Source organism: Amblyomma americanum, chromosome 11, assembly GCF_052857255.1.
Source record: "Amblyomma americanum isolate KBUSLIRL-KWMA chromosome 11, ASM5285725v1, whole genome shotgun sequence".
NCBI lineage: Eukaryota > Metazoa > Arthropoda > Arachnida > Ixodida > Ixodidae > Amblyomma > Amblyomma americanum.
In genome coordinates this window covers 24,488,214-24,512,850 of record NC_135507.1, presented here as the reverse complement: position 1 = coordinate 24,512,850, position 24,637 = coordinate 24,488,214, and the positions used below count along the sequence as shown (strand labels likewise).

Sequence of the window (24,637 nt, the reverse complement as noted above, 5' to 3'; positions counted from 1 at the left end):
AAAAGAATACTCCGAATGGATCATCGCTATTCACAGATACCCAGCCACGGGCCAATTTCTTGTGGGAAGGCCGCCAAGTTTTAAGTATCCGCTGTTAAAGACAATAAAACGGCTGTTACGCAGTAAAAAATAAAGAGAAAGCGTGATGCGTTTAACGGTTCAGATCGTATAGTTTCAACGGTAGCAGCCAACACAGCCAACGCACCACCAGACACCATCCTCCCCCTGTTGTCGAGACCTCCTCCAACTGTCGGCACCTGACGTCACTAGCGTTGTCAGGAGTCCCTTTCCTTTGTGTCGTCAGCACGAGCAAGTGTCGCCATTGTTCTAGAGGCATTGAGTGATGGATGTTTGTCAGTCTGGATTATCTTGTGACATTGACTTTGCTTGCCGCTCTCTGACTAACGTGTGCGGGGAAAACTAGCGTTTGTCCTCGCATGTGGCTCGGCGGTAAAGAAGAGACTATTTTATATTCCTGTGTCCCTCATTTCTTATGCAGCGCGCCAAAATATTAGACTTGGTTGATTCTTCCAGAAATGACTGCTCTAGAAATGATTCTAGAAACGACTAGTCATCTGACATCCGTTTATGGATTTTTCTTCTTCAAAGTGCTGACGACATTTTGGCGAACGCGGTGTCAATATTGCGAGATCCTGGCTCATCCCGCTAGGGCATTTTCTTTCTTTTCTTTGTTGCCAAAATTTTCCAGCACTCACACTATAATGGCTTATTACATTAGGCTTAAAACTGGGGAAGGTCGTTCCTGTTCCCAAATACGTGCATACTCATTCTACTTGAGACTTGCGACCTATTCCACAAACACCCTATTTCTCAGAACTCATTATATTTTCTCATTTTACATTCTTACTATCAAATAACTTCCTTTCAAGAGCTTAACAAAAATTTAGGCGTTCATTGTCATGTTAAATACACTACTGCACATTTTTACACATGGCTGCTCGCCATCGTCAACGGCAATGTTCAACTTGCGTGTATACAGATTACATCACAGCGCGACACAAAGCACACGGCACATAAACGTGGTAGGGACAAGCGCTATCTTTAATCGTGGGTTAACTAGCACCACAGTAATTGTTACTAAAATTGAGTGTATCATCATCACCACCGTCATCATCAGCCTGACTACACCCACTGCAGTGCAAATGCCTCTCCCATATCGCTCCAATATGTTTTAGGATTACGTGATTATTTCATGGCTGCTGACGAAGCAAGCTGCGCACTGATCAGTGTGTCACTATTATGGGATGTGACTTTCCTCTTATCGATGCAAAATTACCCACTTCCTCTTCTTCCGCGACTCTCTGCTCCGATGAGTGGTACTGAGAAATTTCTATTACAAAGAACAAACGCATCGTGCAGGAAGATGTAGACAAAAAGTTAAACAAGAAAATTCTCACTGCAACTCATTGCTAATGCACGTTCAGTAATGCGCCTCACAGGAGTGGTCGGATTACAACTTATACACTAAGTAACACGCCCGAACCTGTTTAATCCTACCGATATCTCTCGGCCCAACTGCGCTGTCAGATCTAGCCCGAAAAACACGGATCTAGCGCTTCAGTTTAAACACTAAGCGCTTGTTATATTGTCTACGTTAAAGCTTCAGCATAGCCTTCTCTTCAGTACAACAACTGCTTCGTAAAACTCTGTGTTCCGCGTTGTTACTGCGGGGAGAATGCGGTAAATTTCGCCTGCATGCCTGTAGCATTTTGTTGAAAAGATGTAACTTGAAAGTGTCTGAGGACGGCTTAACGAAAGATGGAAAGGAAGAAGAGAGGCTTAGCATTTAGGGAATTAAATACAGAGGCTCGGATTAGAGAACAAACACAAGTTTGTATCCTCGCATAATTTAAGGCGAGGCATTATACTTTAGGTAGAGACGCATTGACACAAGTAAAAATAAACGATGGCCTCTTAGCAGTCGTAGTCGACGTCAGGGTAAAATGTGAGAAAAGGGTTGGGAAATCTGGGATATCAGGCTAGGAAATTTTTTTTTTTTTGGGGGGGGGGGATAATGTGGTCGCTGCTGGCACAATACCGGGATAATTAGCGATCACTAAGAGACGATTTTCATCTCTCAGTGGGCGCAGTTTTCTTGATGATAATTACGACCACGCATAGATTTAAAAACAACTGTACTCTTTATTTATTAAGCCACTCCTACCGCTCGGCATAAGTAGCTTCGCTCTCTAAAATTGTTCTTCGAGAATGCACGCTACCATCCATCGGCATTCATGCTTCCAACGCGACGGTAGGAATGAAAGCTTGAGCTCATTCGCAAGTAGATAGGCTCACAGTTATTTCGCAACTGCAGATAAAAAAATCAGACACTGCGTGACGCAGCAACGTCGTCCTCTAATCTCGGGCGCTTCGTTAACAATGCCTAACTAAACTAATTACTCGTACAACCTCCGACGACCCTGCAGCCCTTCGAACGGTCTCATCGCCGGCACTTCTCTTCAGGGCTGCACGCGATGGGCGGACAGCACATGTGCCTCCTCATATCATTTCTACGCGCCTTCTGTCGACAGCGCGCTTGAGCAACATCGCGTATTAAGTTGTGAGCGTTTCGTCACGCAGACAACGCTCATGCACAATCAGCGATTGTCCACAACAAGCAGCGCAAGCGAATGCACCCAATGCGTGCTTCAGCCATCGGCAAAAAAAAGAAAAGTGGAATTGAGCCCATGTCTGCTCTTGCGCAAAACCACAGTGCTCTGCTTTTAATTTTGTTTGTTTTAAGCGCGAGCATATCATCGAACGCACCAGCGCTCTGAGCCGTCGTCTGCTTGAAGCGTTCATCGTCTGCTAGCCTCGGTTGGGGGCGCCATTGTTGTTGTTGTTGTCGTTGGCGCTGCTGCTGCTGCTGTTGTTGTCGTAATTGTTGTCGGTGGCTGGTATGGTTGTGCTTTTGACGTCGGGACGCGGCACAATGGGCGGTCGCGATGCCGAGCAAGCTGTTTCCAGCCCCCCCCCCCCCCCCCCCCCCCTCCCCCGGTTCTCCGCTTCATCTGACGCCAAGCGCTGAAAACAATCAATCACGCGCTGAGCGAGCGAGCGGCTGCGTTCCCAGCGGTAGAAAATGCAAACAGACGGCACTGCCCCCCCCCCCCCCCTCCATACTCCTCTTCGCTATCCGTTCATTCTTCAAGTCCGGCCGTCTAGGCTTACCCTAACACAAGACGGCGCGCAACCTTGGGCGGCCGTCAGGCGCAGACAGCCGCTCGCTGGCTTCGCTCTCCTGTAGTATTTACTTTTACGTTTATTTTTTGACTCAAAAACGAACAAAATTTGCTTGTTTGTTTTTTTTTATTTTTTTCCCAGTCGAGTGCCGATTGGTAAAGATTTCACGACATTCTCTCCTCGGGGTAGTATAAGCCGCTACATTTTATTGACTTTCTAACCAAGAGAGGCCCGCATCTTAAAACCCTCCGTTTGCATAAGATTATTACCTTCGTTGCCTTATGCGCTGTAAAAACTTCACAGAAGTTCGAAGCACCAGCTTTGATAAAGATTTCAGGAAATTTTCTTTTCGGGACGGTGCAAGCTGCAAAGATTTATTGACTTTCTCAAAGGGAAAGAGGCGAGTTTTCGAACCTGTGTTTGCCGCGTCACTGCCTCGGTTGCTTATGCGCCGTAAAACTCAACATAACGACATAACTGGCAGACGAGCCCTTAGGAACTTTCTCTAACGTGGAAGTTCTGACGCCTGATAATCGTCAGCATTATCATGATCATTGTTATCGTTTTGCGCTTTGTTTATTTACCCTCAGGCAGTCAGGCATTACAGAGTGGAGTGGGAATAACATACGAGTACAAAAAATCAAGACAGCAGCTCAAAAATTTGAATATAGTCACAGCACACACTGGTATAAAATCAATAACAGCATTAACAAAAGGAAGCATTACACAAAACAAATTACAAAAGGAAACCGCAGCTAATAAATTAAAACATAGTTATAGACAGTGACTTATATCAAATTAATAACATAATTACATATCATTATCATTATTCAGTACAATCATTACATTATCATTAAAAGGATCTGTTCAAGAGGATATAGCGACCGCCGTCTGTCAGCAGCCAGCGTAAAACCTACGAACAAACCTCGCATATAACAAAATCTAGTGTTTCAACCTTAGATATAACGAGTTTTCGTCTGTTACTTCAGATATACCGAACCTAAGTATGCCACACCTCGAATATAACAAACTTTCATGCCTGGACGCCGGATGTGACGAACTTTGCGTGTTGACCTCGGATATAATGAACATAAGCGTACTACCTCGTATATAACAAACTTAAGTGTGCCAACCTCGGATATAATAAACGTTTGGCTAATAAGGCGTGAGAATGATACACCAAGGTTCGCTTAAGAGTTTTACTACAGACAGCGTCCCTGTGGCGTGATTTGGAGATAGTCACGTTTTACTAGAACGAAAAGAAAACCAGACCAGGAAAAAAAAAGGAAGCTGACATCGGTAAAATGTGCCAATTTTTTTTTCTTTAAGTGTTTAGAGTGCAATAACTTAGGACCCAAAATCTGCCGGAAATAAGTTTGGGGTGCACGAAGATTCCGGATTTCATTAATAATGAATCGAGTATTTCTCTATGTTGTCCATCGACCAAATAAAACAGTGTATTGCGAAAATTATTTGAAACGAATCGGATATCGCCTGAAGTTTTCGAATAATTTTCAAATAGTTGGAACGAAGTTCGCATAATACGCAGTGCAGTCTTCTTCGACGACAATTTCAAAAACAAGTTTCACTCCTATGCCTCACAGCATGCTGAGAGAGTATTCAGCACCTCGACGTGGCGCATTCATGTGGCGGCGCTCATAATTCTCATACATGGCCTTTAAGATTGGGTGAGGCGGCTGTTGCAGCAACCCTCCTCAGATGCCCGATCTCGGAGGCCATGGCTCATATACGTAGCTGTCATCCCTCTCGCCTATTGAGGTGGTAGGGATGACAGTTAAATTGCAGTCATGTGCAGCATTTTGTTTTCACCCGTACGTATGTCATGATCGTCATGAAGTTAATATACTTACTTCGTGTTGTTTAATTTGATAGGTGCAATGCAGCCACTAGCACTCCAAAGTTTCGCAAAAAAGTAATAGATTCGGTTCGGTTCTATCAACGTTCGATCCTTATTGGTTTCGGTTTCTAGTTACATTATTCGTATTCGATTCGGTGGCTAAGCTACGCTATTCGTATTCGATTCGGTAGAGAAGCTACACTATTCGTATTCGATTCGGTAGCGCAGCTACGCTATTCGTAAACGATTCGGTAGAGAAGCTACCCTATTTGTATTCGATTCAGTAGAGAAGCTACACTACTCGTATTCGATTCGGTAGCGCAGCTACGCTATTCGTATCCGATTCGGTAGAGAAGCCACATTATTCATATTCGATTCGGTAGAGAAACTACACTATTCGTATTCGATTCAGAAGCGAAGCTACATTATTCGTAAATGATTCGGTTTTCGGAAAGTGTTAATCGCACACGCCTAGAAATAACTCCACCTGCTAGCGAACTTTTGGCTGTGCGCTGGGAAATGTTTAATATAGAAGAAAAGTCTGGAAGTTCTAGTGCACATAAGAATATCAGTTTTCGTCGCTCAAATGTGTGCTTGAGTATGTGTCGCTTTTAGTGTTGCGATTCCAATAATTTCTAGGGATGTGCAAATAACACTTTTTCGAAACCGAATTGAATACGAATAGGCTGGCTTTGCGGTCGAATCGAACAGAAATAGTGCGGCTAAAGGCCAAATCTGATACGAGTCGAATATTTGTGCGATGCTTCGGTGCTCGTGCGAGTAATCGCAATAAACGAACATTCACGCGAAACAGCGAAGCGTTTACGGCAGCGCTACAAGTGATGGAGTTAAAGCTGTAGTTCTCGAAAGACTCAACACTGACCTCCATTAATAAGGAAGACGCAATACATGATAAAAATAACGTGTGACTCTCCTAAGATGCACTCCAATTTTTTTAAAATAGACTTTTTGATTGAGAAGAGCGCTTTTTTCGGCATAGCATTGTCAGTGGTGTATAGCATCAGAATACAGCTAATAAGTGCTATAGTAGGCTGTTTAACCAATATTGAACAGTCAACTTTTTAACTATTACTCTTAGTGTCCTTATTTACTCAGAGGCTTGTAGCCCACCGTAAGTAATATCCAGATCATTTTTTAAATTTCGATAATGCAGTTGCCTTCGACGCTGTGACTCAACAAACTTTGCCTGCATCGCGCCAAAATACATGCGCTTCGGAAAGCTTGCAGGCAAAGCAACCTCTCCAGTGCACATAACTCGTCAAAATAGCCAAAATTGTTTGGGCCACAGTGCCGAGGGTAACCGCATTTTGGGAATTCTACAAACTTCAAATTTTGACTAGAGATAACCCAGCTTCTACAAAACGCATTAAAGAAAATTCTTGCCGGAGTATATTCGTGAAGCGGCGTCCTTAAATGACTCAGGCATGCCGCGCCTTTATTGAGAGCCGCTTTAAGAGCCCCTTTAAGAGGTACTAACTGATGTCAGAGAACGCGTCACGCGGTTTCTACAGCAATCGAAAGCGCGTTGAACACTTTCACTCGTATGTGTTCGAGTACAGTGAGCCATCATGTATACCCGCCCCCGATGTGCGGTGATCCGAATACAAGTTCGCGGAGCAGAAAGCCCGGGCGATTTAACCAGGCTCTAAACTGCACTAACACACCGTTATACGCGCGTCGAGAGCGTGCATTCGAGACGTCGTTCTAGCGTTGTTACGGTGCTGCACTGGCCTTTCAGCCACTCTTAACGGGGTTTGCGGAACGCGCCCCCTCTCATATCGCCTCCACAAATGGCTTGGGCCAGCTGGCGCGGTCCCAACGCGCCGCGGGCTTAGGAATGAGCGACGACCAATTCACGGCGCCTGGCGCCTGTTCAAGCGGCTCTAAGAAAGGAATCATCGCTGTTTCCTTACTGTACCAGCCATGCTGAAACTACTGAAAAAAAAAAAAAGTATTCGTCGTATGTGCCGCTTACGCCATCTGGCTAAACTAAGCTGTGCTATAATTTATCGAGAGTTTAAGACGCTTTTCCTATATGGAAACCGGCTGCGTCGCCTTAACTTGCTTTAACCGTAATAACTACTCAAGATGGCCGTGCTCCCAACAACCGAAAAATGAATGGCTGCTGTCTATGCTTCTTTTTTTTTTGTCGTTTTACTCAGCCTTCTGTATTTGCATCCTACTCAGGGATGAGCTTGATAAGTTCGTATTTCGCGCGCATTCGCAGTATTTAACGCATCAGGTCGACGTGTAAATGAGAGCATTTGAAAATCAACAGTCACGCTTCGAACATAACGTGCCGACCTTAGCCGCTATGTTCAAGAGTACGCAATAAGGCGAATCGAAGCATCGACAGAAATGAATTGGAAAAGAGCAGTCTTTCAGCAGTGTGCCTTCGTGTTGATTGTCTAGGATGTGGCAGTTTAAGGGCCTAAGTTCAGGGCTGGCGTTCTGGGTAATGCCCGCTTTAATTGCAGCGTAGGCGCGGCTGAATATTAAGCAGCTCTTAAGTACGAAACTCTCTGGGCCGCCACATGAGCTTTACATGGGAGTACATCCTAAATGACCCGGTTCTCGTGAAACACAGCGGATCACAGCAAGGCGTGACTGCACTAAGTGCGTGGTCGATCGATCAATCAAGCACATAAAGAAAGTGGTAAGGTTTTAACGTAGTTAAACAGAGTAGACTTGCAAAAGCGTTAGTTTAACCCGGTTGGCTCATGGTTTTGCTCTGCTGGGTCGGCGGCACGTCTGGCGGCGATATTGGGCTCAGGTTAAGCCCTGATCGACGATAAGCTGATGTGATATCTGTTCGCGTTGCAGATAGAAGTTGATGAAGATGACGACGTGCAGTGCACAGCGCCCGAGTGTGTTGCAGTTTAACACGAGGCGTGATCGGCTGCGGCGGGTTCGAAACCCAGTCACGGCGACATTTATTTCTGCTTGGGCTGTTGCTATGCTGCGCTTGGCCAAGGTCACCCTCAACGTCACCCTCTCCTTGACTACGGCTGACGCGACGTTCCTCAGAACTTTCCCGAGCTTCCTCCCATTGGCTGCAGCTTGCGCGACGCTCCTCCGAACTGACCCGAGCTTCCTCCAATTGGTTGCAGCTTGCGCGACGCTGCTCCGAACTAACCCGAGCTTCCTCCCATTGGTTTCAGCCTGCGCGACGCTCCTCCGAGTTAACCCGAGCTTAGCCGAGGTACTCCGAGGCTTCACACAAGCTTGTTGGTTGGGAACGTGTTAAGCAGTGATGTCTGACAAAAAAAAATTTGCGTACAATCAACGACGAGTGCAGGAAGTTGGTGTACCGGAGGTCCCATGGCTAAAAGTTGTCATGGAGGAGGTACCGCACTCCCGCAAAACGGATTCAGCATAATACTGAGCCACGGAAAATATTATGAATGTACCGGGCCAAATGACTGCCGTCTGAACGATCGCGTTGCAACTGGGCCCAGCTGATCACGCGAGTATACAAGTATGAGAAGCAATAACACAATGATCTCAAGGAATGTAGCTACAAGGTAGAAGAAGGATGGGTTCAGAAGACACCCCTGTCAAGTCTGCATTGTATACGAAAGGCAGTTCATTGGGTCTGCATCGTTATATTGTATCTGCCTAGCAGACAGTCGGAGAAAGCGTTGCCTGTGCTCTCGCCGTCGGCAAGTGTGAAACAAGTGTAATAACGTTGAAAAAGGAAACGCCGAAAAACGTTTACCGCACAGACTGCATGCCGCTACACTTTTTGCCTCGGAAGTCTGTGCACAGAAGACCAGGCCCCTTGTTCCGGGCGTTGCTTTAACGCCTGCCCCGTTCTTGCAGCGATACGTGTCTTTTAAAGACTAACTGTATACCAGACTTTTTCCTTAGGTACCTTTCGTTTCGTTCGAAAGTGCTTTCATTTCGACGCCTTGGGAAGGACGTTCTCCAGCGCGTCTCTGGCTTACATCAGTTGCAGCCCAGCTGAGACGTTGATTCCATTTTTTCCGCCTCGGCTTTCCTCGACCACGTCCGAAGCAATGGCTGTCGTCCTGATCGCGGGGGAAGCGGGAAGGCGGAGGAGGACGGGCAAAGGTTAGCTCTGGAAACGGATTCGCGTTGATGTGTGCCACCGGGAAAAGAGAGAGACGCGCTGGAGACGTCATCGGAAAATGAAGCGGCACCGACTGCAGTGCTGTTTCTGTTCTTTTTTTTGTTCCCTTCGGCCAACAGACGTCACGGAGCGAAAGCAAAAGGGTAACACGCGCGCATGGTGAACCGTGAGGCTCCACTGCTCGCCGACCATTTGGAGCGCTCGCTCTGGGATCGCGGGTCCGTCGAGGAAAGGGTAGAAGAGGAGAGAGGGAGACAGTTTAGAGAAAGGGGGAGGGGAAAACGGTGCCGGCAAGGGCCCCCAAGGCAGGCCCACCTGGGAAATTAGGCGGACACGAGGAGCGGGGGCCCTCCCTGCGTCCCCCCCCCCCCCCCCCCCCGCTACTGACGGGAGCCCGAAGCCTGTGCTCGCTGTAGTATACCGCGCAGCAAACCGTCCGCGCCAGTTGGGAGGCGCTTCTCTGCTGCCGGGGCTCGAAGCGGCCGGGAATCCGAAGCGCGCAGCACATTCCGCGAGTGCCTCGGACCCACAGGTCTGAACCAGCGCCTGGCTTTCTCTACGTCTCCCCTCCTTTCTCTCTCCCTCTTTCTTTTTTTCTTTCTGTTCTCGCTTCTTTCCTTTTTTACGAGAGGCCACGTGCGCAAGAAAAGCGCAGGAAGAGCGTGAGCGGAACGCCAAGTCTTCTTTCTTCCACAGCTCGGGCGATTCTTTTTTTCACCTCTTCTTTCTATCCTGCTGTCTCCTCTTAAACGGTGAATCGCGCCGACAATGCTCGTTGGGCGCCACAACCTCGGCGGGCCCCTTTCTATCCTTTGATGAGTCGAGGCGAGTACGAAACGGGCTCTCTCCGCTGCTGCTTGCCACCGCTTCCCCCCCCCCCCCCTCCTTTTTTTTTTTCTTAATCGTGCTATTCTACTTCAAAATGCAACCCTCCGTACTCAGCCTCTGATTGTCGCCGATTCCTGCTTCGGGTGCGTTGCCGGGTCGCCTCAGAAAGGCGGTGTGTTTCTGAACAGCCGCCGTGACTTTGTACGCGGGGTACCTTTCTCTGGCGTGGTTACTTGTGACTGCAGTTAAGTTTAAAGTCGGCTCGAGATTTTTCGCGTTGACAGACTTCCGAGGAACTTTTTTTTGTTTTCTTTACGGTCGCCGGAACAGTGTGCCGAACGCACGCCAGGTCCCGCATTCAACTACTGGCCAGTGACAAATTAATTTAGCTGGCCCGAGAAGTAAGCGCTCGCAATGTGATGCGAGTTGACTAAAGGCTAGCCGGCCTTGGTGGGGGCGTTGTTAAAGGATTCCGGGGAAGCGAAGGACGCTAGGGAGAATCATCCCTATCACTTCGTCTCGGAGAGGAACCTACCGCATGAATAAGCGCAAATAAAAAAGAAAACACGTTCCTTAGCGTATAGGAACGCAGACCTCTCAGCCATTCGAAGCACTATAAGCAACGCTGAGAAAATAACTCAAAACAATTTCCTCCTGGGCCACATAGTGTGGCTCGTTATGTCTCACCAGCGTTTCCAAGTCTCGTGAGTGAGAGGTTTTTTTTGTTAATTGGTTTTTGGGGAAAGGAAATGGCGCAGTATCTGTCTCATATATCGTTGGACACCTGAACCGCGTCGTAAGGGAAGGGATAAAGGAGGGAGTGAAAGAAGAAAGGAAGAAAGAGGTGCCGTAGTGGAAGGCTTCGGAATAATTTCGACCACCTGGGGATCTTTAACGTGCACCGACATCGCACAGCACACGGGCGCCTTAGCGTTAGAGAGCAAATCTCGTTCTCACCCCTCCGAAAGTTAAGACTTCCTTGTATTATACAAGAACGCCATCTGCAAGGCCTAGAGGCCCTAGGGGTTGTTTGCTGCTTCTCCTAACTCTCGTTCTTCTGAGGGATGTCCGGCTGCTCTCTTGCCGAAGTGGCCAAATATTTACGCGCTAAACTCAGCGAAAGCTGTTGTTGAGGTGTTTCCAGTCTTTTGCTATTGGCTAATGCTCTCACGTGACCAGTCACGCGACCAGAGAGGGCTCCGTATAACAACTCTCGCTGTAAAACTGGCATGAGCTGTTGTCCTGGGGTGCGTTGGCGCTGGCTTCTACCGATGGTTTCCGATGGGTATTATGCGCACGAAAAAGGTCTGTCTATTTAACTCTTCAGCAGCAGCTTCGCCGCGACCGGCTTATGTTTAGAACTTCCTGCCTATGCAGAGCCTTAACACGGGGTCTAATTCAAAACATTATGTTGCCAGGTGCCGGAAATTTTTAACGGGGAAGGTGGAGCTGTATAGTAACGGCAGTGAATGTTAAGAAAATCAAAAGCGATGTGGAAACGACATTGATTGAAGAAAATCGGAAATGAAGCTTGTGTCTACCCGCCGCGGCGGCTCAGTGCTAAGGCGCTCGGCTACTTATCTGGAGTTCCCGGGTTCGAACCCGGCCGCGGCGGCTGCGTTTTTATGGAGGAAAAACGCTAAGGCGTCCGTGTGCTGTGCGATGTCAGTGCACGTTAAAGATCCCCAGGCGGTCGAAATTACTCCGGAGCCCTCCACTACGGCACCTCTTTCTTCCTTTATTATTTCACTCCCTCCTTCATCCCTTCTATTACGGCGCAGTTCAGGTGTCCGCCGAGATGTGAGACAGCTACTGCGCCATTTCTTTTTTCCGAAAGCCAATTTTCATTTTCAAGAATATACCAATACCAACATTACACTACACACTCCACACTCGGGCGTTGTACTCTACAAGACAACGGGCGGTGCTAGCTTGGCAGTGAAACGTATATGATTTCAAGAAACCTGTCCAAAAGCTGAAATCTCTAGATAAAAGTGGCTTTTCATTGTGCATTTTCAATTCGGGCATCATAAGTTTTTACTCGCAACTGGTTTGTTTGCTGGAACTGTTTGTTTTCTTACGTGCTGCTATAGAACGAAGTGCCGACATGTCGGCTCTATTGCTGATTGCGAAGGCCTGGGAACGTTCGCTGAGCGGTGTTACTTTTTTCTTCTTTTTTTCTATAATATTTGTGTCTTCAATATCAGCGATTGAGACCACTAATCTTCACCGCGCGAGTTATTTAACGTGCACTGACATCGCACAGCACAGGGCTCTCTCTTGCATTTCGCCTCCATCGGAACGGGATTTCACTATGCTTGTAGCCTTTGTCAAGAATAGAGAGCAAGCTGATTTTGCTTCTGTACAATGCAGTGTGGTTTGTTTTGCATGGCCAGCATTCCAGATCTCTCTTAAGGTGAGGGGTGCGGTAAGGTTGGGCGCGTTGCCCTTTTTTCTGTTCGTGTCTTACTGCAGACAGTGCACCGGTTGAACAAGGACTTGGGCAGCTCGTTTTTCCGTTTGTCGATGTGCGCCGCTTCTTTTAGGATATTTACATTACCGATACGAACGTCATAATAGCCGCGCTGCAAGCAGATCTCTCAGCGCGGCAGAGGTGTCCGATGCTTCCGACGAGCAGCGCGTTTCCGGCCAGCTTGTAGACGTATCATGTTCAGCATAATAATTATAATAATTGCTTTTTGGGGAAAGGAAATGGCGCAGTATCTGTCTCATATATCGCTAGACACCTGAACCGCGCCGTAAGGGAAGGGTAAAGGAGGGAGTGAAAGAAGAAAGGAAGAGATAGGTGCCATAGTGGAGGGCTCCGGAATAATTTCGACCACCTGGGGATCTTTAACGTGCACTGACATCGCACAGCACACGGGCGCCTTAGTGTTTTTCCTCCATAAAAACGCAGCCGCCGCGGTCGAGTTCGTGTTCAGCTTGGCGGTCTAAGGTTGCACGCGCTATGCAGGGGATTACGCAGTCGCGAGGCAAGGTGTGTGAGGGAAAGCGAAAACGCGTGACATCGCTGTCGGCGAATAGAAAGCCTCCACAGTGATGTCAGATTGAAATTAATAATAATAATAATAATTGGTTTTGGGGGAAAGGAAATGGCGCACTATCTGTCTCATATATCCTTGGACACCTGAACCGCGCCGTAAAGGAAGGGACAAGGGAGGGAGTGAAAGAAGAAAGGTAGAAGGAAGTGCCGTAGTGGAGGGCTTCGGAATAATTTAGACCACCTGGGGATCTTTACCGTGCATTGACATCGCACAGCACACGGGCGCCTTAGCGTTTTTCCTCCATAAAAACGCAGCCGCCGCGGTCGGGTTCGAGCCCGGGAACTCCGGATCAGTAGTCGAGCGCCCTAACCACTGAGCCACCACGGCGGGGCAGATCGTAGTTGCAGTTTATGCATTTTTTAAGCGGTGGAGAGGGGTGCAAATGGCACGGTATTTAATCACCATCGCATCACCATGGTGGAGAACTTGCCTCGGAGCTATGCGCGACGGCCTCAGGCTCGAGTAGCCGAGGACAGGGTACGCGGAGAGACCAGAGTTCTTTCACTGCAACTCGTTGTATATAGTGCAATGGAACATAGCAAAAACGGTTTATAACGAAATACTGGATACAACGAAGGAATGATATTCTCCTTGGAAGCTCGGTCAACACGGGCTATAACGAAATAGTCATTTGGCCCTTTAATTAAGGTTTGTTATAACGAGGTTAAACTGTACTCCGTAAATACTTCTTGTGCATAAACGTTTCGTCAGTTTATTCTCTCTCAAGTCTATGCGAAGCCCGACAGTCGGAAAAGATGACAATGGGAAGAAGGAACCGATCATTGATGGGACTCTCACCGTCGCCCAATTTGCACCTCAGCGCTTCCAAAGGTGCTGCAAGCGCTCCAATGCGCGACTTAGCGAAGCCCATGGGCTGTATATATTCTTGACAAAGGCTAAAAGACTTCAGAAGTTAAATTTTGGATAAAGGCTGTGAATACGTAAAGCTGAGTCTCATCAGTCTGACATCTGGAGATGCACTGTACGCTCGTTTGCGTCGCCAGCGCGGTACAGCTTGTCTTATACTTAGAGGGAACACGAGCACTGGTTAAACCGGCTCTTAACTCAGGAAAAGTGTGTTTCACCGCGAAGAAAAAAAAAGGGGGCGCAGCGAGCTCGAAAGGAGGAACTTGAAGCTCCCCTCCTGTTTCACGGTGAAACCTGCATTTCTCTACATTAGCAACCAGTTTAGCAATTTCTAGTGTTCCCTTTAAGCATGACCCACAGTGCATGTTTCTCAATAGTACGCAAAAAACCCCAGAACCGGGAGAAAACTCAACTTTCTCACTGCTGCCGAGAAACACACAGTAGTGGTCCCAAGGGTAGATTTGAGAACAAGAAGTACAAAACGCGAAGCAGTTGTTAAGAGGAGGCAGGAAAGAGCACAGAGAAAAAAACGCGTCGCATAATGCGCTGCAAGTGCTCGTACGTCCATGCGATGGAAAGGGCCATACAAACCTCGCGCAAAGTAAACAGCCAGCGTGCAATTTATTCATAAGGGCCAAATGCAATAGCCGCATCCGCAGCAAAAACTGCGCATGCGGACAGTTCCCGCAGGCAATTTAGGTCACCGTCGTTTACGGCGTGTGAAAGAGTGCGTCGGGTCCAGCTTTGTCGCCAGCATGTCAGGGCGTTGCGTACGCTAACAACTTTAGCCTTCGCTTCTGGCACATTGAGGCACTTTGTCCCCCTTCTAAACTGCACCATGCCGTGTACAGCACCAGCGCCGTGTAGACGACACGCTTGTCAAATGACGGCATTCACTCAACGACATCAGCACGTCCGCCCAAAAGTTTTTCCAGGCCCATCGTTCCCATAACTGCCCCCCCCCCCCCCCGGTTTCTCATCCGGCGTCCGTATTAAGAGAGAGAGAGGAGGTCGAGGTAGTAAGAAAGGGGAAAAAAGGAATTGAGGGGAACCGGCACGGAGCGAACGCCGCTAGCTGACTTCGGCCGGCTGTCCTTGGCGCAAAACAAAAGGCGACCCGATTTTTCAGCCCCCTGCGCGGCAAACTGGGCCGTACATCTTGTCCGGGACGCCGGCGCTGCCACGACGCCCCGCCCCCCCCCCCCCCCCCCCCCCCCTCTGGGCCGCGCCAAGTTCTGGCGCAGCGCGACGCAGCCCAAGAAGAATGCGCCAAGGCGGGGGAAAAGAATACGGCACGACGACGGCAAGCCGGCGCGTCGTGTAGTCGACAACGACGAGAGCAGACGCTCTCCTCTGCAGTGGTGTTTGGTCGTCCCTAAAACTGCGGCGCCGTTAAAGCGGCTCGAAGTGGTGCTGGAGGGGGGTAGAATCCAGCCACCCCACGGCGCCGTGTCGTGATCGCAGGCCGAGAACGGCACGCCTTTTAAAAATGCAACGCCGCCCTGCTGCGCGACTCCTAGCAGCAGCAGCAGCAGTAGGGGAGGTTGGGGCGCCTGGCAAGCGTCGACTCGAGCCGCGTCCGAACGCGACAGCGGAGCCCCACCAGCGCGGCGCTTCCCTTATTAATGAGCGAACGCCGCCGGCCGGGGCCGGTCGGGCGGGTCGGGATCTGCGCATGCGCAGCGGGCCGCGACCTCCTCCTCTTATCCTCCCTTGCGCGCGCGCGCTGGGCCGGGAAAGGGGGACGGCGGCGGCGGCAGCAGCATCACGCTTCACTGCAGAACGCGCTCCCGCCTTCCCCATTTTCCTCCCTTGCGCGCGCTCTGTTGCGACCGTTCTTCCCTTATGGTGGTTTCGAGCCCTGCTGATTCTGCCGCTAGCAAGCGAAACGGCGACGTTTCGCCGCCGTCTTCGCATTGTGCGACGCTCTTTGCAGGAGAAGTGACGTCAGCGGAAGCGCTTTTCGCGAGGCGCGTGCGCCCTGGTGGGGGCTCTCGCTCGATTGGGGCTCCGCGTTCACTAGAACGAACACGCGCCGATTCGAGAGCCACGGCCAGATTTTTCCTCGCGTTGACTGCGAGGGGGGAAAAAAGAACCCGCGTGTCGATCGAACAGCGGGACTAGTCTGGAATCACGCTCCCCCGTCAGTGGCGATACGCTGGTGCTGCTGAATGATCGATACGGAAACAGGCAGCTATCCATCCGCGCTGGGGTCGCTTTCTGCGGAGAGATGTGTTTGGGCACTGCTCGGGAGGACCGCCTCCTGTCATACCCTCGAACGCAGCGGTTCACCGGCCGAGTTGACGGAAGCCGAGTGCGGTTCAATGCCACGGTCGAAGACGCCAGCTCAAGACTAGGGGGCTATACCAAAGGGCTTGACTCTGCGGGACGGACAGCTCCTGTTGTGTTCTTATTTCAGTCGCGTACATCGTGTCGATCTGAGCTTTGTACGCGGAGCCTGACAATGTGAACCTGAACCGTGCCTCAGAAATTACACGTGTTTCATACTCTTAGCGAAAATGTTGACGCCGTGTTGTCATTTCCTTGCGGTCACACAAACGTCTGATTTTGTCAAATACTTGGCGAGCTACACGGTAAAGCGATGCCATCTAAACCTGAAATGATTGCCTTCGCAATAGCACCGTTTGTGTAGAGCACCGTAAATCTATGCACCAAAACGTACCTCAAAACAATACCGAAACAATGTGACGGAGCAAACGTGAGGACAGTTGCGGCAATGGAACTCGCCTGCAACGCACTCCAGCTACAGCGGAGCTCTGCGTTGTTCACTAAATTCCTCGTGCGAGCGCGTTTGGAGTGCGTGGCTTAGTCGCCAACGTCGTAATCTTATCGTGAGGCAGAGAAACCAAGGGTCCGAGGGCCGCGGCCGATCTCAGTGCGTCCTGTAATGCGTAGCTGCTGGATGGACGACCGCCACTCAAGATGTGCAAACGGCAGGTTATCTGTACTTGTAGCTCGAAAGTCAAACATACCGGCAAAAGGCGGATGTAAACAGGTTTAGCCGACCAACGTGTTTACTTGTCTCGGATAGCCACCCGTAAGCCGTAGTCGTTACAGCGTTACAGTCAGTCTCCTCAGTTGATTCGTCTCTTTGTTCGCGTTTTACATTTTTGTCCCCTCAAGCGTGACCACCGCGATGCACTACTGAGCCCAGGGGCAACGCAGAAGGCAGCGCGCGTCGAAGCACGCGGCGGCGGCAGCGCGCCGAGTCTCTCACCTGCGTGCGACGAGCCCGGTTCGGCGAGGACAACGGTGGCCAGCGAGCAGCAGGCGAGTACGGTAATCCAGTAGCGGAAGAAGCGGCCGGCGCTCTCTACCCCTCCCGGCTTCATCGCTGCCCCGTGGTGGCGGCGAGACAGGGCTCGCGGCCACCCCAGCAGCAGCGCGGGGCTGCGCTCTTGGTCCTAGCTGGCCCGGCGGGCGAGGAAGCCCGGCCGAGGCTCGCCCGGAGGCCGCCGTCGACGCGCGGACGCCGTCATCTTGTCGCTGGCTGCGGCGAGGGGCTCTGCGCGGCCGCGGCGGCGAGCGACGCTGGCGCACTCTGCCAGGACGCGCGGGGTGGATACCCACTCTCTCTACCCGCTACTACGTGTCTCTTCCTCCTCTCCAGCGGGCCCTGAACAGGCGCTGCCACCTGGTTGTCGCTATTCGCTCTATGAGTGCTCAGATTTCTATGGCCTCCGGGACTATTGGCGGTCGCGTTAGCTCTTTTTACTCCCGTGGGTCTGGTTTTCGGGGAATAATTAATAATTGGTTTTTGGTGGAATGGAAATGGCGCAGTATCTGTCTCGTATATCGTTGGACACCTGAACCGCGCCGTAAGGGAAGGGATAAAGGAGGGAGTGAAAGAAGAAAGGAAGAAGGAGGTGCCGTAGTGGAGGGCTCCGGAATAATTTCGACCACCTGGGGATCTTTAACGTGCACTGACATCGCACAGCACACGGGCGCCTTAGCGTTTTTCCTCCATAAAAACGCAGCCGCCGCGGTCGGGTTCGAACCCGGGAACTCCGGATCAGTAGTCGAGCGCCCTAACCACTGAGCCACCGCGGCGGGGTGGTTTTCGGGGAAGATGGCGGAATTCAGTATAACTGCTTGAGGGAAGTGTGGTAACAGAAGTCAGGAGGCACCACAGAATGATAACTGCAGGCGTTGGCACAATTTTTCTTTTATTTGCACACAGTCGGAGCTCCTTATAACGAAATAATGGATATAACGAAGGAATGACGGTTCCCCTTGGAAGCTCGGTCAATGCGGGCTATAACGAAGTACGGCTATAACGAAGAAATCGCAGGGCCCCTTCAACTTCGTTATAACGAGGTTCAACTACACTTCACCCTGAGAGGATTATTTCAGAGTTTGCTTTACATTTTACAGAAACAGCGACAGATGAGCAAAACAGAAGAATGGTACAAAACGCCGAGAAAAAATAGACAAAAACACGGTAAAAGCGACAACAAGTGATAGCAAAGCTAGCCAGAGGTGTCAAAATAAACTCGTCAGCAGTACAGTAAGTGTATACATAAGGGACAAAAGGAGAAAGGACAACAGGAGCATAATTCTTACATTGGAGTTCTTAGGGTCTGCTTCACTGAAACTGCGAAAGCACCGTCAATGGATGAAACAACGCACCCAGGTAGTCTGTTTCACTGGTTTACTGTGCGTGGGAATAGTGATGCCCCTGTGAAAAATATACTGCCCACGAGCATTAGTTCTGATTTGCATACTGGGGATCTCTTTGGGGCACCCCTGAAAGTCTTAATAAGGTTCTGAGAGATTAGGGCGAGGGAGCCGTTCAACGCCGAGTAGAGTGGCTTGAGAGGCCTCAGCGCTTGGGGTGCCAAACAAATCACACTACTGCAAGACCCGGAAGTAAAACCAGTGAGCTGTGTCCTTTTGGACAAGGATTGCACGCGACAGGCTACTCGAAATGAAAATGACAGTTGATGTAAAGTCACAAAATGCCTTCGTCGTATGCAACGCAGCGGCCACTTCCCGCCTTGGTTCGAGTAAATTATTCAGGCTAAACCTAATCTCTTTCTTCGGTGTTTTACGTCAGTGCGTAAAGAGACCACAGACGCAGATTAATTTAGCTTCGAAGAGACGACACGAAGAACGAATCAAGTTAGAGCCTCCGGCGAAGAGCTGATCCTTGAAGAAGTGCTCCTGCATTTGTCAGAGTTGTTCATCTGCTCTGAGTGTTTAAAAGAATTCACGGAATGTTTCTAAAAGCGTCTTGCGCGCGTCGATGTCTAATGTCTCAGTGAAGCTGATGTGTAATGTAAATCTCGACAAATGCTGTGATCTAGCTCTTTTCCCGTCGACGTAGTTAGTTTAAGACCGCAGAGTGCATTTACTTCAAAGGTTTTACGCATGAGGGTTGGCGCGCTGCACTAATATCACTTTCTTAACCTTTTCTGCAGCCTAACAGACCGTATCAGCATTCATAATATAACGCGCGTTTCGGTCGGCGGTGGTTTACCGAGCACAAAGTAACTTGCGCAAGCTGAATGCCATCCTTCCGATCTAAAAGATAGGCTAAAAGGAACACTGCCTAGGAGACACGATCATGAAAAAAAATCTCAAACGCCTACTCTAATAGATCGACGTGCCTTATTCCAGTGAAATTCTGTCTGTAGTAGAGATGTAGTGAGACATTTCTCTCGCTGTGACCCGTCAAGGTGGCTCAAAGGCTTTGGCGTTCGGCTGCCTATCCTAAGGTCACGGGTTCGATTCCGGCCGCGGCGGTTGTATTTTGAGGACATCTCCGTGGCTAAACAAAGTATCTGATGCGCCTGGTGTGCTACGGTATCAGGAAAACAGTACCAGAGGTGCTTATCTTCTTTAGTCTCTTAGTACAGTACAGGCGATGAATATCGGCAGCTCTTGGGTGAACTACGGTATTTTGATGAACATTTCCTGTTCTAATTATAACCATGCAAATATCAGTGCTTGACTGCTCTAGGGCGAATAGCCGAAAATTGCCATCTGAAACTTTTTTTCATAGTTGGCTTGAATATGCCGTCCGTGATTTGGAGTGAGCGATGAGGGGCTAGTTGGTATGACATGATTACAAAACAGAAAACTGAGCAGCGGACAAGACACAGGAGGAGAAGCGAACAGGACGAGCTCGCCCTGTTTGCTTCTCTCCTAAGCTTTGTCCCTTGCTCAGTTTTACGTGATTTGGAGCCTCCACCATCCTTACTTGACTCTAGCAAAACAGAGGATAACTGCGCCCAGTTATTGTTGTCAGTAAAAATTAATTCCCTGACTGCTTTTCGATACTCTGACGTTTCTCCGGCGCAAAACGACGCATATATCGCCGAGAAAATTGAATTTAAAAATCTTTCCACCAGTCGATTCAAACCCGCGACGTCTACACCGAGAAGGACGGGTTGCCACTTTCATGAAAGTGAATGGCACTTTAGTGTAGCCTCAGTGATCCGCGAAGAAATCAGTGTCGACGTTCGCATTTTACTTTAAAAATGGGCAGGTGAGGGAGACACTGGTATTTTGTTTTTGTTTGTCCTCTTTTCTAGCCTATGAAAGCTCCGCTTTCGGTGACAGCGGTCTCTTTGTGATTAGAACGCGGTACCTTATCAATGACCCGCCGCGCTGGCTCAGTGGTTAAGGCGCTCGGCTACTGATCCGGAGTTCCCGGGTTCGAACCCGACCGTGGCATCCGAGTTTTTATGGAGGAAAGACGCTAAGGCGCCCGTGTGCTGTGCGATGTCAGTGCACGTTAAAGATCCCCAGGTGGTCGAAATTATTCCGGAGCCCTCCACTAGGGCACCTCCTCTTTCTTTCTTCTTTCACTCCCTCCTTTATCCCTTCCCTTACGGCGCGGTTCGGGTGTCCAACGATATATGAGACAGATACTGCGCCATTTCCTTTCCCCAAAAACCTATTATTATTATTATTATTATTATTATTATTATTATTATTATTATTATTATTATTATTATTATTATTATTATTATTATTATTATTATTATTATTATTATTATTATTATTATTATCTTATCAGTGCACGGTGAATTCAATCTGCCCTCAGCCTCCCGTTAAAACGTCGCAGTACGACAGTGACGTCGGCGAAGAACGTAACCAAAGCTCCTGTCGTAGGGGTCTTAAATTGCGCATATCACGATCGGTTTATTACAGCGCTGAGAGTATGATTCACTAAACGTTTGTGAATGGGCTGTGACTGAAGGTGAGAAGCTTTGAACTGCGACTCGTAGCGTAAGCCTCGGCCGAGGCAGTGTACTTCGGACTCAGCGCCTCCTACGGTGAACACGTGGAATCGCAAACCGCAAAGCCACCCAACACGAAGCACACTGCGCTATCGAGGCGCGGATTCCGCGACGCTTTCTCAACTGTCCGAAGAAGTTCGGCAGCTTCCCAACGCAGCTGCTCTGACCAGAGGCTACTGAACTCACCGTCCGAACTACTTTCGCAACAGCCAGAGCCAGTTTACTGAACCAGGCGTGAAGAGTGAAGCCATCAGCAATTTCTCCAGGGCTAAGTGCTTAGATTAGTCTAGCGTTATTATCACGGCAAAATGAACAGCGCATGAGTCACTGGGCTCGCCGGGATTATCCAGCAGTTACCGGTTAAGCAGCTTAATAAAAGCTTAAGGACGCTGCCTAAGTGCCTAAACGTTGGCGCATTGGCGAAGCGAGAGCGAGGTTATAAAAGCAAAGCGGAATATTGAAAAATTTTATTCTTTCAGTTTACTTTTATTTTTGAAATTTTTAGAACTTGAGCGCCTTATTTTTCTTCATGCACTGAATAGATATTAGCTCCCCGGGTTTCTCTTTCGTGTTTTTAGCCCTTTTTCAAGGTTCGCTGAGCGCACTGCTTTTCGAAGCTCTGGAAAATAATACTTAAGATTAGGTTGGACCCGGATTTATGTTTGCGCATTCTTTAAGGGAAATAAGAGGTTAGCTGAAAAAAAAGGAAAGCGAAGTCTTCGACATACAGGTCGTGCTAATAATTTTGTCACGTGCGTGAGAAGAGCGTAAGTAGAACAAAAATAATTTGCCATTGGTTGGCGCTTGAGACATGTTGTTTTGTTTTTGTTGCTTGTGGCAACCTTGCCTTTTGACATTAGAAATCGCGACTAGCCCCACGCTCGCGCAACCCCGTGGCGACATCAGTGCAGCGAACAATCACAAAGAGACGAAACCAGGCTATGTCGACCGCAGCAACATGTTCCATGGCTTTTCCTGCATGAACACGGGGGTAAATAAAGGAGTGTCACGCGACATAAGCATATCTCCTGCGGCCGCGTACGATATCCAGTCGATATTCACAGATATTCACAGTCTTTTACAGCTGTTCTATGCTTTGCTTTTAGGCTCCCGAAGAGCCTGCTTTTAGGGAAGTTCTCAGAAAGTCATGAATGACACTCCCATCATGAGCACACGCACGCCACAAACCAGGGCTCCTAAAGGGCTCGTTTTGCTAATTGTTTTGCATGAAAACAGTTTTCTAGATTTTTTTGTGTCGCCCTATCGTCTGTCCCAAAATTCACCTTCCTCAATACCTCTTTTGTCACACTTCCTTTCGTTCCCTCCCTAAAGTCCTGAAGAAAAACCCCAGTGGTAGCATCTGGCAACGTATCTTTGTGAGCATGATGAATTATAAGTGAGTTCATCGTCATCGTCATCATCACCACTACCATTGCTATCACCATCGCCACAGTCAAATCATAGCGCCATTTTCATTGTTGTTACGGGAGCGTATCATTTGCGTCCCTCTTGTAGTACAGTCACTGACAACATTATCCTGCAGTCATTTAAATGGCATCATCCTCTGTTCAAAGGAACACGCATAAAGTGAACAGGGCGACAAAAGGGACGGAAACTCTGTCCTCAGTTTTCATCAATCTGAGGCTTTTCCTCATCCCTATTTTCATTTCGTGCTCTCAGAAATACCCGCCGCGGTGGCTCAGTGGTTAGGGCGCTCGCCTACTGATCCGGAGTTCCCGGGTTCGAACCCGACCGCAGCGGCGGCGTTCCGATGGAGGCAAAACGCTAAGGCGCCCGTGTGCTGCTCTATGTCAGTGCACGTTAAAGATCCCCAGGTGGTAGATTTTAATGCGGAGCCTTCCACTACGGCACCTCTTTCTTCCTTTCTTCTGCCACTCTCTCCTTTATACCTTCCCTTACGGCGCGGTTCATGTGTCCAACGATATATGAGACCGATACTGCGCCATTTCCTTTCCCCAAAAAACAAATGATTATTATTATTATTATTATTATTATTATTATTATTATTATTATTATTATTATTATTATTATTATTATTATTATTATTATTATTATTATTATTATTATTGCTTAGATCCCCAGGTGGTCTAAATTATTCCGGAGCCCTCCACTGCGGCACTTCTCTCTTCCTTTCTTCTTTCACTCCCTCCTTTATCCCTTCCCTTACGGCGCGGTTCAGGTGTCCAACGATATATGAGACAGGTACTGCGCCATTTCCTTTCCCCAAGAACCAATTATTATTATTATTATTATTATTATTATTATTATTATTATTATTATTATTATTATTATTATTATTATTATTATTGCTTAGATCCCCAGGAGGTCTAAATTATTCCGGAGCCCTCCACTGCGGCACTTCTCTCTTCCTTTCTTCTTTCACTCCCTCCTTTATCCCTTCCCTTACGGCGCGGTTCAGGTGTCCAACGATATATGAGACAGGTACTGCGCTATTTCCTTTCCCCCAAAACCAATTATTATTATTATTATTATTATTATTATTATTATTATTATTATTATTATTATTATTATTATTATTATTATTTCTTATATCCCCAGGCGGTCTAAATTATTCCGGAGCCCTCCACTGCGGCACTTCTCTCTTCCTTTCTTCCTTCACTCCCTCCTTTATCCCTTTCCTTACGGCGTGGTTCAGGTGTCCAACGATATATGAGACAGGTACTGCGCCATTTCCTTTCCCCAAAAACCAATTATTATTATTATGCTGTCAGCAATCCCATCTTCCCTTTCCTCTCTCTATACCTGCGAATGTCTCTCCAAAGGAGTCACGTACGGCAGAGCCGCATAGATGTTAACACGCACGCGTATATTCGACAACTTCGTTGGGGAAACCCAACGAACAGCGGCAGGTGTTCTCACCTTCCGTTTCGTCGGAGCGACGCAAGGGGGCCAGAGAACGCGGGTGCTCCTATCCACCGCAATCAGGGTGGTGCCGACTGAGCGCTCTCCTTTCCGAAGCCGCTCGCGCTGCGCACGGAGCTTAATCGAGCGCAGGGCAATTAGGCCGACCCGCGCTCTGCGGCCGTCCGTCATCAGCCGCTCCTGTAGCGCGGCGCCCACTCGCAAATGACGCCCGTGCTCGCTGGGGAAAGGGAAAGCAAAAAATTGAAACAGGACACTCGGCAGCGCTAATCTGGCGTCGCAAAATAGAAGCCTCTTGTATAAAGCAGCCCCTTGCCGCAAGCTGAGCTTCAAAAACGAGTGGCATTAGGCGCCTGCCGAACAACAGGTGTGGATGAGTGCGCGCGTAAAGCCTACAAATACCCCCCCCCCCCCACTCCCCCCGCTCATAGCATCCTCCACTAGCGTACAAGGCACGGACGGAGAAACTAGCACATCTTCACATAACAGTAGCGGGGGCATGTTCTGAATGTCCTTCCGTTCTTCAGCG

General features: G+C 48.8%; 1 protein-coding gene across 1 annotated transcript in view; it reads right to left on the bottom strand.

Moving 5' to 3' along the window:
- aus (argus) overlaps positions 1-17,500 on the bottom strand; it is a 130,170-nt gene extending 112,670 nt beyond the window's left edge. Inside the window, exon 1 of the mRNA XM_077644298.1 lies at positions 17,175-17,500. Within this exon, the coding sequence (XP_077500424.1) occupies positions 17,175-17,289 (115 nt within the window). The 5' untranslated portion in view covers positions 17,290-17,500. The remainder of the gene's footprint in view (positions 1-17,174) is intronic.
- Between the last annotated feature and the right edge of the window lie 7,137 nt (positions 17,501-24,637).